The sequence below is a fragment of the Equus przewalskii genome, chromosome 8 (assembly GCF_037783145.1).
Source record: "Equus przewalskii isolate Varuska chromosome 8, EquPr2, whole genome shotgun sequence".
NCBI lineage: Eukaryota > Metazoa > Chordata > Mammalia > Perissodactyla > Equidae > Equus > Equus przewalskii.
In genome coordinates, this window is record NC_091838.1 from 79,834,478 (window position 1) to 79,849,765 (window position 15,288).

Below are 15,288 nucleotides of genomic sequence, written 5' to 3' on the forward strand. Positions count from 1 at the left end.
TCAGGGGGAAAACATGACATAATTGAGGCACAAGGGCATCCAATAATTTGCATGAGGAAGGCACCCAGTAAATATTGAAACTGGGTCTCCATTGGCCAAAATGACTATGTGATTCTGGGTGGTGCAATGCCTGTCACGTGATGCAGTGGCTGGTCCCGAGTAGGCATCATGTACCTATAACCATAAATGTTTGCTATTTAATGAACTAATAGAAAAATGCATGCATGAATGAGTGATCAATACCAGCTTTGTATGGAGAGCTGAGTGACCAGGGAACCAATACAGTGAATGGTAACAGAGTGACTAACAGACAGCTTGAATCCCTAGGTCAGTGGCTGGGCTGCTTCATCTCAGGGCGACCTTACCAGACACCAAGTAGGCTAAAGCCCTGCTCTTGCTCAGTGTGCAACCATGGCTGACTGGCCTCCTTTCTGCCCTCTCTGAGGTGTCCAGGGCAGGGCTGGAAGGAGACGTAACCACTCACTCGGTCCTCTGCACCACGGGGAAGGCTCCCATCCGGACATAGGAACTCTGCGCTCCATTCTCTCTCTTGCCCAGGATCTCCTTCACACTGAACAAGTCCATCAGGTCAAAACCTGTCCAAAGAGAAGAGCTGGGAGTGAGTTCAGCCAGGAGGACAGGAGGCAAAGGAAAAAGAGTGTCCGCTCTCTGCACAGGCAGCCTGCCCACCCGGCCCGGGGGTTGGATGTGGGATTTAAGCAGAGGGAACTGTTCAGATACATATTCAGGGAGAAAACCTAAACAAGAGAGTGAGGAGATGTACAGCTTCCCTTTCCATTTCCAATTCCAGGGAAAAGGGGGCAGGAGAAATGCAGACGCTGGGTTTTCCAGTGAAACGTAAGTGTTGGGAAAGTCCTGGCTCCTAGTCAAGCATAAGAAGAATGGAAGATGTCTATGTGGTGGTTGCAGGCAGCCTCCTGGGAGTTCAAGAAGCCCACAACAGGCACTGTGCTCACAGGCTGGCTCTGCAGGCAAAGCCGAGATTCAGGGCTCTCCTTCCTACAGCCATGGTTTTGCAGTCTGTTTGGATTTTGCTTGGATTGTAGTTTTCGCCCTGAGCTAACATCCATGGCCTATCTTCCTATTTTTGCTTGAGGAAGATTGTCGCTGAGCTAACATCTGTGCCCATCTTCCTCTATTTTGTATATGGGATGCCCCCACAGCATGGCTTGATGAGTGGTGCACAGGTCTGCTCCCAGGATCTGAACCCTGGGCCGCTGAAGTAGAGCGTGCAAACTAAACCACTACGCCACCAGGCCGGCCTCTGGCAGCTTTTAAATTTCATGATTTTAAGGAGTGAAATGTCAGAGAGAAGAAAACCATCTTTCTGATATTGCATTAATTGAAAGGTGTTTTTTATTTGGTTTGTTTTGACACTAAGAGGGACCTCATGTGTACTGGCAATGCAAAGTAACGGAAAAGTTAGGAACTTTGGGCTCAGGTGAGTGGGCAGGGCGAGGGGGTAACCCAGCTCAGTCACATATAAATGTGAGACTGGGCAAGTTACACAGAAGTCTGGAATACACATCACTCAGCACATGGCAGGAAATTGTTACGGCAGGCCGTCATGACTCAAGATTCACCACCACCACCGCCCGTCCTTATCCACATTCCCCCACAATTGGCCAGACCAGGCTGGAGGGCTGGCTTGAGTCCAGTAGAGCACATTCTCAGAGGAGTCCAACTACACTGCCCACCCGGAGGCTGGCATACTGCGTCCCTCAGAGGATGGGAAATCTCACGGCAGGTGGGAGAGAGGCCGACTGAGGGCAGGTACCAGGCCTCCCTCGTTTCTGCATCCCCACTGCTAACACAACTCTCAGGGTTGGCAGCACCTAACTCTTGCAACTTTAGAAGATTCTTGCTGTCTCCGACATCCTAAAGGGCTGCCGTGACTAACGGGAAATGGACTTGCAGGGCTCACATTATGATCATCAAAGCGACTTCTACCACTAAATTCTGTCCTAAGAGATCATTTATTCATTCAACACATATTGTTGAGAACCTCTCTGTTATAAGTGCCATGTAAGAAACAGCACGGCAGAAAGGGTTTAGCATTCATGGACAGTTGAGTTGTAGACTCAGACAGGTCTGGGCTGTGTTCCTGACTGCCAGGTCCTAGCTGTGTGACCTTAGGTAGATTGCCTGACATCTCTGGGCATCAATTTCTTCATCTGTAGAAAGGGGATTGTGTGAGTATGTACCTCACAGGATTGTAGTGAAGCTTGAATGATATGATATAAGCTCTTCATACAGTGCCTGACATACGGTAAAAGACCCACAAAAGAGTTTTTATAGTGATTATTTTCCATTATAATGGTTACAGCCCCTTCTACCATTAGATCTTGTCCAGAGATGTGATTTATTCACTCACATGTATTTTTTGAGAGCCTTCTCTGTGCCAAGAATGTGTGAGCCCTGGAGATGCAGCAGAGAGAGACGGAGTCCTGACTCTTGGGGAACTGGTACCCTTGTGGGAGTCCCCAAATCAGTAAATGTACATTACGAATACAAAGGATAGTTTCAGGCAGTGGGGATAACTAAGCAGGCCTGGTATTGACAGGAGGTTAGCGGGACGGAAGGGCAGGCCTGCGGCGCCAGGCCACCCAAGCAGGGGCTTCGCCAGGACTGGAAGCAGGGCCTGCAATGGTCTGGGAGGGGGTTCGCTACAGAGCAAGGCTGTGCTGGGTTGAGGCCCTGGGTGACTTGTTGGACCGGCCCTTCTCTGCCCCTCGCCTTTCTGAGGCTGCCTAGTTCTCAGGAAATGACTAACAGTTGCCACTATGTCATTTCTAAATAGCATTTCACACATTGGCTAATTAACGGAATTCATGATATAGTGTTAAATGATACTTGATCCTTAAGATAATATGTATCCAGAAGCTTCCTCATGGATGAAAAAAGCACACCTTCAAACCATGCTTTTTAATGCACGCTGAGGCGAATGATCCAGGCTCTCCAGAGATGGTCAGTTCCCCCAATGGGCGGGGACCCCCACTTCGCCACCTGACGTCCACCACCTTGTAGGGGCAGCTGGGCACAGGCTGAGCGAGGCCCGCTTCCCTGGGCTGACAGCTGCTTGAGGACAGGGCCCAGCATGCTGAGCACACTGCCCTTCTCTGTCCCCAGAACCATGGGCCTGGCCCACAGCACAAATTTGTGAAACTAGACTTACAACCAAACTCTAAGCTGTAACGTGCCTCAACCCCCGGGCAGACTGTGCAGAGGAGCAAGCACCCAGCACCCAGCAGGCCAGATACGGCTGGGTTAAGTCCCACTTAAAGCTGTGTGATCTTGAGCATGCATCTTAACCTCTCTGAGCTTGTTTCTTCTGCATTTCTATAAAATCAGGAAACAATAGTGTGGGGCAGTAAAAGACTGAGGGCTCTGGCAGGGTTCAAATCGCTGCCCCTACACTTTTCCTACCTGCTCAGCCTCGGGCACATTATTCAACTTCTCTGGGCCTCATTTTTTCATGCACCAAATGGGGACAAGGAATGTGCTGACAAGTGGGCGTGGGCAGGTGAAATGGCCCCGCAGAGCGCCTGCCTGTCTGGCAGAGGGCCGTGGACAACACTTTCTGACTAATAGTATGCCTTGATATCTTAGAAGATCATGGTGAGTTTTAAATGAGGAGATATGTCAGAACATGCCTGGCACACAGCAGGTGCTCACTAAATGCAGGTGCTCTGAACAGACCCTTCACCCTAAACGAGAACTTGACCACTCCTCTACCCCATAAGAAGCTCTTAACAAACATTCGGAGATGGAGAGTTGGGTGGGTTTCCCTCGCACTGACCCAGGGTGACCTGGGCTAAGTCACTTTCCCAACAACCCGAATCAGTTCCCTCAGCTGTAAAATGGGAGGGCAGGTGGAATCTGATCCATCTTTATGCTTCTGTCACCAATAACCATTTACCATAGTTCCCCCACGGCTGGAAAAAGCCACATCTTCCAGTCAAACAGCATTTCCTGCAGAACAGTGAATTTAAACGTCCGACTTTTATGCAGTAAAGAACCCCTGGGTTCAGCCAGCAGAAGGCTGCAGCTAGGGCAGAGCTCCAGCTCACAGCAAGGGGGTGAATCCCAGGCAAACACACAACGTGCATTGGGCATTTGTGATGTCAAACGCAGCCCAAGGCACACCGCATCCCCACCCAGACTTCCAGCTCACTGCTGTGGGCTGAATGTGTCCCCATCAAATTCATATGTTGAAAACGACCCACGGTGTGACCGTTTTAGGAGGTGGGAGCTTTGGGAGGTGGTCAGGTCTTGAGAGTGGAGCCCCCATGGATGGTATTAGTGCCGTATATAAAAGGCCCCAAGAGCTCGGGTGCCCCTTCACCCACCCAAGGGCACGGTGAGAAGATGACCATCTATGGACCAGAGAGCAGGCTCTCACAGCACGGACACCAAGTCTGCAGGTGTCTTGATCTTGACTCCCCAGCTCCCAGAATCGCAAGAAAGAAATTTCTGTTGTTTATAAGCCACTCAGTCCATGGTATTTCAGCTGTAGCGGCCCAAAGGGACTAAGACACTGAGTGACTTTGAGGAAATTATCGGATTTTTTTGAGCCCGTTTCCTTAACCAGAGAAATGGAGAGAAGAATTCCTCGCAGGGCCGTCGTGAGATTCCAGCGAGATGGCCTAAGAAGGTGCCTGCGAGGAAGCCAGCACCTGGTGATTGATTAGTCAACATCAGGAGCCCTTGCTGGGGACCACAGTGGGGACCTTGTGACCCCCGTCCTCCATGAAATCCCCTGTCACAGGGAGCCTCGTACCCAGGCAATATTTCCGCCACTTCCCCTAGAGCCCCACCACGATCACCCCAGTTATGCAGGACCAGGCTGCCAAATGTGAGCCAAGGAGCACACCCCTCTCCTGCAGGGAGGTGTCCTTGGGAGACCACCCCCCCCCCCCCCCCCGCCCAGGGATCCTAGAGCTGTGGGCAGGTCAGGGGCAAAAGGTGTTGAGAAATGCCCACTGAATGAAGGAGAGCAGCTCTCCCTCCCTCCTGGCCCCCTCTGCACTTCTGTTGGCACAGCCACAAAGTGCTTTGCATGGAGACTGAACACCACCAGTTAAGCACTGCCTGGGGCAGAAGGCAGAAGGCACCCCTGAAGCTCTAGGTTCCACAGCCCAGGGGCCCAGCCAGGAGCAGCTGGTGCAACTGACTGAGCCCCATGCAAGGAGGGACCTTCCAAAGATCCAAAGGCTGCCACCTGCGCTGGGGCCCTGTGCCTGGAAGTGTCACCTGGCAGTGGGACAGTCTGGTGCCTGGGAATGGGGTGACCAAAGGAGAAGGCCCTAGAGGCCCCTACAGGTCTAGGGTTCCATGGAATGGACACCAAGTGGTAGAGGGCTTGTTTAGGGCTCAGATTCTGTCCCGGAGGAAGGCGGAACAGGTGGGAGCAGGTTTTGGAGCCGGGCTGTCCTGGGTTTGCAAGCTGGCCCAGCCCTGGCCAGAGATACTGCCAGCATCCTTGGGGCTCCCTCATAAACGATGCAGGGATAAGGGATGACGCGCAGGCCTGCCACCCTGAGGATTCAGCGAGCTCCCGCAGGCCACACCAGCCTGGCGCAGGTGGGTCCCTGTGGGCTCTCCCATTTGTTAAACTCTCTGATGCTCCCACCTCCCTGGGGGCAAAACTCCCAGAGTAGTTTCTCCTGGGAGGTGGGGGTGGAGGTGGAGCAGGCTGTTGCTGCCTGTTTAATTTCGGGAGGGAACATGTGTGTCTCAGTCAGACACAGGCGCCCCCGCCCCTGCTCTTAGACTCCACAGCAGGATGACTTTGGTGCATTAGTCAGAGCCTGAGATCTCCACGTCTCATCTGTACAGAGCGGGAAGCAGCAGCCACTTCACAGGGCTGCCCGAGGCCTCGCCTGGATGTCCAGCCCCTGGAGGCTCCCAGTAAGTAGTGGTCCTTACTCAGAGAGCCTGTTCAGAATCGGGTGGACACGTGCCCAATGCCTGCCCTTCGAGAAGTCAGGGGCAAGAACGGCAGAGTGGCCTGTCCTCGGCTTCACAGCTTCGTCATCTGTCGCTAGAAATTGCCACCTGAAGCTCGGTTTCCCTTTAGCAGTTATAAGTGGAAGAATTAAAAAAAAAAAAGTTTTAAAAAAGCAAACATATGCTCTACTTTCTGGTTCCACTTTTATTGGTTTCCATGAATAAAAACAAAGACTTAAACATGACAAAACTTTGAGCAACAAGCTATTAACTAGGTGGCAGCAAAGGGCACCGAGAGAAAAGATGAATTGCCTGCAATAAATAAGGGCCGGGAAGGAAAATGAAAAATGTTCCCGAGGTAAATGGACTCTGATGCAAGGTGCCGCGAGATCAAGAAGCAATTGTTAACGGCAGAAATTGCTAGGGTGCACCTCTCTGGAGTCACGGAGTCAGCTGGACCGGGTGGCCTCTGGGAGACGGCTCGTGACTGCCCAGAGTCCACTGGCCGCACCTGCTTCATGCCAGTGCCTACTGTGCGCTCTCTGCTCGTCCTTCAAAGGTCTACAATGGACGAAGCTTTGCTGGACTCCCCCAGGCTTGCCAGTTACTCCTGGGTCTTTAGGGGGTCTCGCCCAGGTGCACACAGCTTGTCGGTGGGACTGCTTCCTCACTAGATGGTGAGCAATTTGAGTGAAGGAACCAGATCTGATTCATACTTCCATCCCTGAAATAGTCAGGAGTTTTGGTTGTTCTTGTTCGCAGCACCATTTGTGGACAGAGGGAAGGAGGGAAGGAAGAAATTCGCCCAACCATTAAGGGCCTCCTATGTACTAGCTGCCCCTTTGGCTGCTCAGATTCCACGAATGGACAAGACAAAATCCACCCCCTCAATAGTTTAGTGTTTAGAGGGAAACCGATACAGGATTGAACAGTGTTAGTATTGTGGGTAAATGATAAGGAAGCGCAATGGCTGGGCTTGTATAGCAACACGAGGAATATTTTCCTTGCCCAGCTGAGGAGCAATCAGGGAGGGCTTCCAAGAGGAGGCCCGGCCTAAATTTGATGAACAAATAAAAGCTGGGCAAACAGAGAAGGAAAGGGTGTCTGAGGGAGCTGGATGTGCCAAGGTCACTGGACTCAAGGAAGCCAGGTTCCTTCTGAGAATCGTGCCTATTTTGGGATGTCGGGAACCATGGCCGGTGGGACACTGGCTGGGAATGAGGTAGGCAGGGGTAGATCGGGCTGGGTTCTGTTGGCCACGTGGGAGAGTCTGAGTTTCTGCAGGCAACTGGGAGCCATGGAAGGACTTTAAAGCAAGGGGGAAACACCATCCGGTTTCTATTTTCAAAGGTCATTCTGGCAGGGGTGGGGGGTGGCGGAGTCAGGAGAGCAGTGAGGACAAGAGTCTGTATGTTGTACCGCGCCAAGCACTTTCTGTCCGCATTAAATAGCTAAGCTCCAAGAAAAGTCATTTAACACCTTTAGTCACTAGAATTTACAGAACATTCAGTTACGAGAGCCTAGAGGGACCCTCGGAGACGTTCTGTGGGCTGCACTGTTTCATAGGCAGGGAAACGGCCTCAGATATGTCATGAGACTGACCCAAGGCCACTGTGCCTCCGAGCTGCCCTGTCTGTTCTTTTCTCCATCCTCACTCCAGCCCAGATAAGCCCTAAACATAACCCGAGTCATTTAGGGAAACCCCCCGGAGGTGAGCCTTTTAGGAACCGTGTTTTTTTCCAAAGTACAAAAGCCGCTCCGGTTACCCAATTGCGTTTAAATTGCCAATTCGGAGGCTCCACCTCTCCGTAACTCCCATTTCAGCCTCAATAGGGCTGGAGCCTTTTTTTGGGCTGGTTATAAGGAGAGGAGATGATAGATCCAGCAGGCTCTCTGTGCATTTCAAGCTGCACAAACAGGGCATCTGCACTGCATGTAATGGATGCCCACCTGGCACGGCATTGTGATTTATTTCCTGGGAACCTCAAAGCCTGCGGGGGTGGAGGAGGTCTCAGGGCTCCACGGGCCGCAGATCGACACGGCAGATTCTGAACAGAGGGTCCCATTCCTGTCTAATCACCAAACAGACTCTTCAGTAGATCCTCCTCGTATGCCAGAGACTGAAGAATCTGTTCACAGCTCTGCGCGCGTGTGTGTGTACACACACGTGCACACATGTACACACACATGCGTGTGCATGCACGCACATTTGCCACACACACACACACACACACACAAATGCACATTTTGAATCTTCCCAGCAAAATCAGTTATTCTTAAGTGGAAACAATATTTGGGGCCCTTCAGTCCATAGACTGACAGGAAAGCTCATTCAGATTGACAGAGGACACAGGCAGCATCGTTTGCTCATTAATGTACCCTTCCTTCCTCTCTTCTCTCCTTCCTTCCGATGGCCTGGATGACTCTGCCACAAACTCAGACAAACGACTTAATTTGTCTGCACCTCAGTTTCTCCAACTATAACATGTATCATAGTGCCTCTCTCATACGTTGTAAGGGTTAAATGAGAAAATGTGTGCAGACCCCTTCGCACACAGTAAGAGCTCAGTAAGCATTGATTATTACTACTGCTGTTATTAATGTCATTACTGTCATAACTGTCCCTTCTCTGGACATTCAGGGTGCTGGATAATGCATTATTTAGGGGAGACACTGTTATGAAGGATTCATTGCTCACAAAGCCAAAAAGGGAGAATGCAGCAAGGTAAGAATTTGCTTTGCAGAGTGACGTCAATGGAAGCCATCCGGGGCAGAGTTGGGCAGGCACCTGCACCCTCCAGGGATGAGAATAATTATCTAGAGCCTGAGTGTGACGGGGGATTCCCAAGGCAGTAAGTAGGAACATCGATATCTAACTGCCCACCCACTGGGCGGAGGGACTCAGCTATGGAAACACTCACTTCCAGGTGATTGATTTAAGGAAGTGAAGAGAATGAAAGTTTTCTTTCTCTCACTAGTTGGACAAAGAAACCCTGATAGAGGCAGTGCCTCACTGAGCACCAACCACACACCCGTGCTCTTCCAGGAGAAAAGAGACAACTGACGCCATCTTGGTTTGGGTCCCATCAGAAGTGCCAGTAGTTGATCTGGGAGGCACTTGATAGAGGAGTGGGGATGGGAGGCAGGGAAGGAGAGCAGCGATGAAGAGCATGGCACTGGGCCCGCTGCCCTGGTGGTGTCTGTAGCTGGATCCCACTGGGAAACTCTGGGAAATGGGTCAAACGTGGACCTCAGAAGAGCCCGTCCCCTGCCGAGGGGCAGCAGAGCTAGTTTCTGCACCGATCGTCACTGGTCGAGGGCTGAGTCACTCCCAAGGAGTGCTAACTCCCTGGGATATCTCACCTACTGTGCGCACAGGCGGCTCAGCTTTCAACCATTCTAGAAACATCCCTCAGACACAAAGATGCAGAGGCTTGCATCATCGTGTGGGCAGGGCACCCTGACATGGCAGGGTCCCCGGGAGAGGGGCAGGGCACTGGCATTGCCTGCAAAACCCCTGGTCCTGATCTCCCATGGCTCACCATCTACCATGGGAGACGGACTCTTCAGCACTACACATGAGTTAGCATTGGGCCCAAATGCCGTGGGATGGAGAGGAGGGGCACTGGTGAGGAGAGCGGGGCTAGTGTCCTGGAGAGGGGAAGAAAACCTCCCTGAAAGCATGCATTTAAAGTGCTCGGCAGGATGCCTGGCCATAGGGAGGAGCGAACCGATGCTCACTGTTATCAGGAAGATGGGGAAGCAGCTCAGCCACGCCACGCACCCTGTACACCCTGTCCTGCAAGGAGACAGCCCCTGAGCAGACTCTGCGGGGTTTATTTCTGCTGTTGGGTCTGCAGTCACGTGTCTCTCTCTTCCCTCTCCCATCGATTGACTCATATGTTTATAACTCTGATTCACTCTTTCCTTCACTCCCAAATGCATTTATTTATTCACTCTTTGCTTGTTCTGCCAATCATTGGCTTACTCATTCACCAGCTCCTTCACAACTCATTCATTCTAACGCATGATTTAGTGACTCCTATAGGATCCCCACAGACTCCCAAATGGAAAGTGTGAATGCTTTTCACAGTTGGGCGGTTTGTTGATGGGAGTTGCTACCTGCACAGTTCACAGGGCTCTATCAAGACGTTGGTAGAAGACGGCAATGAGAGCAGCCTCAGCGAGGCTGCCCCCAAATCAAGGAGACTGCGCTCAGGGCCAGCAAACAATGCCGCACAGCCAGCCAGCAAGGGGGCGCCATGTCTCTCTTACCTGTGATCTCCTTGGTTCCGCCATTAATGTGCTTGAAGCGATCTCCCTCCACACGGACGCTGGGGCAGAGCACATCTGAGAAAGGCAAGAGGAAGCAGAGAGGTCAATGAGCAAATGTGGTCCACAGTCACTCCGTGGAACGTGACATTGCACTCACCCAGCCCTGTCTCACAGCTGTAGGATGTCCAGTGCAGGGAGCAGAGGCGGAGGCAGTGCAACACTTACTGACAGTCTCATTTACTCCCTAATGGACGAGTTAAGCAACGACTGCAAATTCTATGCTCTGTACTCGGGGTGAAGTGTGAACGAGGCATGTCCCTGCCCACAAGGAGCTCACAGTCTCGTCCATTAGAGGGAGCCAGACGCCAAAATCCACATGATCCACATCAGATGTAAGGAGCAACAGAAAGGGGTATGGCTGCTGAGGGACTCGGGACACAGATCCAACGCCCAGCCTAGCTTGGGGCGGCCAGGGAAGATTTCCTTGAGAGGCGATGCTTGAGGTTACTCTGAAAGCAAGACTTAGCAAGACAGACAAAAGGACAAAAGGTGATACAGGCCTTTTGAAGGAACCTCATTTATAAAGACATGAACATATATGTGAAAAGTCCAAGTCAGCAGGGTGTTAACGAAACTGGTAATGTGTGCTGGGGGCCCACCAGAAAGGTGTCCCTTATGCCACCCTAGGCGGCATCAGGTACAATCCCGAAGAATGCAAATTGCGTAAGAAGTGAAACTGCTCAGTTAGACAAAGGCAATGAGTAAGTCGTGCAGTAAAAAATACCTCGTTACAGGATATTACATAAATGTCTTTTCTAAACGTCTTCGTGATCCGTCACCTAAAAAAGAAGTTGAAAGGAAAAGGGACTCTTCCAGTTGCCCTAAAAATACCAGAAAAAGTGCCAACTGTGAATTTTAAAGTTCTGGGCTCCAGCATTGGCGCCACTGCAAGTCTCTGGTCTCTATGTCTCCATGTGAGCGTCTGTGACACGGGCGACCTTACAAAGCGCACACTTGTGGCAGGGCTGATTCGAAGATGGGGCAAGACCAAGCCCATCATGGGACTGGGTCAAGGAAAGGAGGCCCTCTCTGAAATTTAGCACCAGAAGCAACTTAGCGTAGACCCCACCCTGCCCATGAAGTAATTTGGTCATGGACGTTATTACTACAATAGCACATTATTAGGCAGTTCTGCCATCCTATCGGTTCCATGGACAATAACCTCTTTGCATATTTGGGGTCATAAATGTTTCATTGTGGGACTAACTTGAGGCCCCTTTACCAATCAGCAGCAAGGGGAAAGAATGAGATCTGTCCCAATTTGGGAGGAGGTATGTTTAATGTTTATCCTAAAAGGCACCATAGGGTCTGACAAGTCCCAAGAAAGGGGTTATTTTGGAAACAGCACCGAGATGTCTGTCTAGAAGCAAATACAAGAGAGGATGCAGGCACCACACAATATTTAGACAGCTCCACCCAGGCCAGTGGCAGCTGGGGGTGACCATCAATTACTTTGACTCTGGCAGGCCGCCAGAGAGACTGGCTGGGATCGTGCGTCATTTAAAATGAGTTGACTCAGAAGGTTCTATCCTTGATCATGAGCAAAGCTCTAGAGGCTGATGACTGGGGCTCAGGGCAGGCAGAGGCACTGAGCCTTGTCTCTGCAAATATCCCGAGGGGATGACCTTATTCCCAAACCTGGACAGGCGACGACAGTCCAAAGACCTGAACACAGAAAAGATGGAGACTCTTCAAAGACATTCGAACTTGCCCAAACCGCTGTAAGGAATCATCCCCCCAACTGCTCGCCCACCTCCCTTTGGGGCCGTCATTAAGCCTCAAACATTCAAAAGCTTCAAGGAGCAATTTATGGCTGGCTTAGTCAGTGAGGACAAATGGCTCCCAAAATACCCCTCCAGCCAGGCTCCCAGCGACCTTGAGGCCCCCGGGGCTCACCTGCTGGGCAAGGAGGTAGGATTAGCATCTAAAGTCCCTCTCAGCCTATGACCACATCCCTTTGGCCAAGATATTTCCACATTTTGGATAATGATCTATTTATTTCCGCATTAAGTCATTTATTCGAACTAAAATATTTATTATTTATAGAGCTCCAGATACGTTCCAGGCTCTGGGCTGGTTCTAGGAACACATAAATGAGATAATAGCTAAATCACTATCTCTGTCTTCAGGGCACTTATGGGCTGCCTGTGGCAAGGGACTGGGGGCATGTAAGTTCACGAAAGTGTCAGAGCTGCCATGACATCATTGTGTCTCTTGCTTCACAGGCTCCTCCTCCTCAACCTTTGAGACTCTGCTCAGTACCCGCTCCCAGGGCCTTGGTCTCATGCACTCCAGCCTGGGTAAGGGACCCCTCATCAGGGCCCTAAGTCCTAGAGCTGATGGTACCACGTGGAAGGCATCGATTGGCATGCCCGGTAAGGGGGAGTCTGTAGACCTGGCTGGATCTCAGTCCAACTGTGTACCTCCACTGTTTCCACAGCTTCAGGCACAGAGCAGGCCTTGAGTTCACACTGAACAGAAATTACCAGGGACACCCAAACTGAGTGGACACCCAAAATGTTGAATGGGTGGACTGGACAGGCTTACAGGCATGGGCTTCATCATGATGTTGATGACCAAGTGAGAATATTTCACAGATTCCTGGGCTCCTGCCATGGAGGTGTGGCAGACATCATTAGATGTCAGGCTAATATCCATTGCTGGCTTCTTTCTTGCTAAAAGAACGCCACTCTTGTTTAGAATGGCAGAGTTTTCAGCCCAAGGAGAACATCTCTGGCTGGTTGGTCTAAACCAATTATGGTTATTCTGTTCCTCACCTTTCCAACCTCCCTTGCAGCTAGGGACAAACATGGAACCCAGTTCTGGCCAAGGAAACAAATAGCAGAATTGTGCTGTGGTTGGGGAGGGGTGGTTTCTTAAAAAGCTTCTGCTTCTCCTGACATAAGGGGATAGATAGGTAGATGGGTTGGCAAGTGTAATCTCCCTTCTTTCTCCTTCAAATGAGGGACATAATGTCTGCAGGACTGTCTAGGAGAATTGAGGAGAAAGGGACCCCAACACCAGCCACCCCAAGCCTGGGTGAAAAGCATAAGAAAAGGAAACCTATATTGTTTAAGCCACTGTCACTGGGTTTTCTTTATTTGCAGTTGAGTGTATTCCAAACTTGCATGTATTCCCTTCCCGCGAGCAGCATTGATAAGCCAGGCTAAAGGATCTGAAGGCCGGCTTCTCTTTCCAGATGCCTGAGGACAATAATGAGGGTGGTAAGAATTGGTACATTATTTTCCTGGTAAAGGAACTACTGACAGACTGGGTTACCTTCGCTAGCCCAATAAATATGGATTTATCAGGTAATCATTCAGGATCAACATAAGAAGTAGTTCTGCAATTAAGGACAGGGGTAACTTCTTAGGAGCCAAATGTGTATTTACATAATTAGTTCTTCACTAATTGGTCAATTTTCCTCTCAGAAGCATGAGAACACAAAAAAGGACATGACTGGTTACAAAGACCCTGCTCCTTTGGAGTTCATTTATTGACACCCAGTGATATTCATTTTCCCTCAGTCTTTAGGTGAGCAGAACATCCGAGACTTCTGGAGAGGAAGATCTCTCTTCCCACAGTGGGGGTTCTGTTTCTCCTCAAGCCTTCCACAGAGGCCAGGTATTGTTGACCAGAATGGCAGCTCCAAGGGGAAACAGCAGGAATTCACTACAGCTTCTCTGGAAAAACACTTCAGCTTGTCCCCAGTTTATGAAACAGCAAAAGGGGAGAGTGTGTTTGCATATTACGGGAGGAGAAGGGCCTGCACAAGATGGCCCCTGATGTCTTCCTGCTTTGCGCTGACAGCCGACACACCCAGGTCTGTCTGGAGAACACACCTGTGCCATCTGTCTCTCAGCCAAGAGTTTCTCCAGTTGGGAAAAGAGAGTGCTGGCAATCACTGAGTGCCCACCATGTGCCAATCACCCAGCTGGGGATCTTACCCCCAACAACCATTCTAGGAGGGAGATTTTGTTCCCATAACACAGATGTAAAAACCAAGGGTGAAAGAAGTTAAGAAACTCAGCAGAGAGTTGAGTATCTGGATTTGAATGAAGGTCCACCTGCATCTGGAATCTGGGAGTAGAGGCGGTGGCCCCAGTCTAAATCAGCGGGACCAGCAGCAGCAGGGAGCAGAGCGCGGAGGGCTCAGTGAGGAACAGAGAGGAAGCGATCACTGCCCATCCATCACCTCGCGGCAGCCGCTGCTGAGTGCAGCTACCCACAGATGAGATGATGACATTCCAAGTGGGCAGGGGAGGAGCCTGAGGACAGAAGCGATGAATCAGACACCCAGCAGGCACACGGCACAGTTCCTCTGCTTCTCCCAGGCCAGCCAGGAAATTGTCCACACATTGCCACTTTGGAGACCCGGCAGACACTAAGCCAGGCCCCATGGACAATAGAAATAATGATTACAATCGTAACACCTCCCAAATACCGTGCTGGGCACATGATGTGGACCATCTCTGCTCTGCTGGGGGATGGAGACAGCTCCGTGATCAGTGGACACATTCAGCTGGCTTGCTCTGCGCCAGACACTGTTCTAACCATGTTAAATGCATTAACACCTTTAATCGGATCCTCCCTATAGCTATATGGGAGAGGAGTTATTGTTTACAGATGTGGAAAGACAGGCATAAAGGAGTTAGTAAATTGTCCAAGGCCACAGAGCTAGCAAATGGCAAAGTCAAAGTGCTGAGTCCAGCGTCCGGCTCTTGGCCACTGCACTACGCAGTCGCTCCAAGGTCGCCTGCCCAAGGTCACTCAGCACATGGAGATCAAAGTCTGTCTGTCTCCAAAGCCTGCATGGACAGATAGTTTGCTGTTTCCTATGGCAACCGCTTCTGCCTCCGGACAGACCTGACCTGCAGAAGGGACTTCCTCGCTGGGCCGATGGATTCCCGTGCCTGCCAGGTTCTTCCCGCCGGTCCCTTTTTTCATGTCCACTCACACCTGGCACTGAGCTGGGCACTGGGA

The 15,288-nt window shown here is 50.9% G+C and overlaps 1 protein-coding gene across 2 annotated transcripts in view; it reads right to left on the bottom strand.

Annotated features, from left to right (window-relative positions):
• COL22A1 (collagen type XXII alpha 1 chain) overlaps positions 1–15,288 on the bottom strand; it is a 293,252-nt gene that overhangs the window by 228,494 nt on the left and 49,470 nt on the right. For both annotated transcript variants that reach the window (XM_070631019.1, XM_070631018.1), the window contains exons 4-5: positions 10,246–10,320; positions 485–596 (exon numbers count right to left, since the gene is read on the bottom strand). In XM_070631019.1, the coding sequence (XP_070487120.1) occupies positions 485–596; positions 10,246–10,320 (187 nt within the window). The remainder of the gene's footprint in view (positions 1–484; positions 597–10,245; positions 10,321–15,288) is intronic.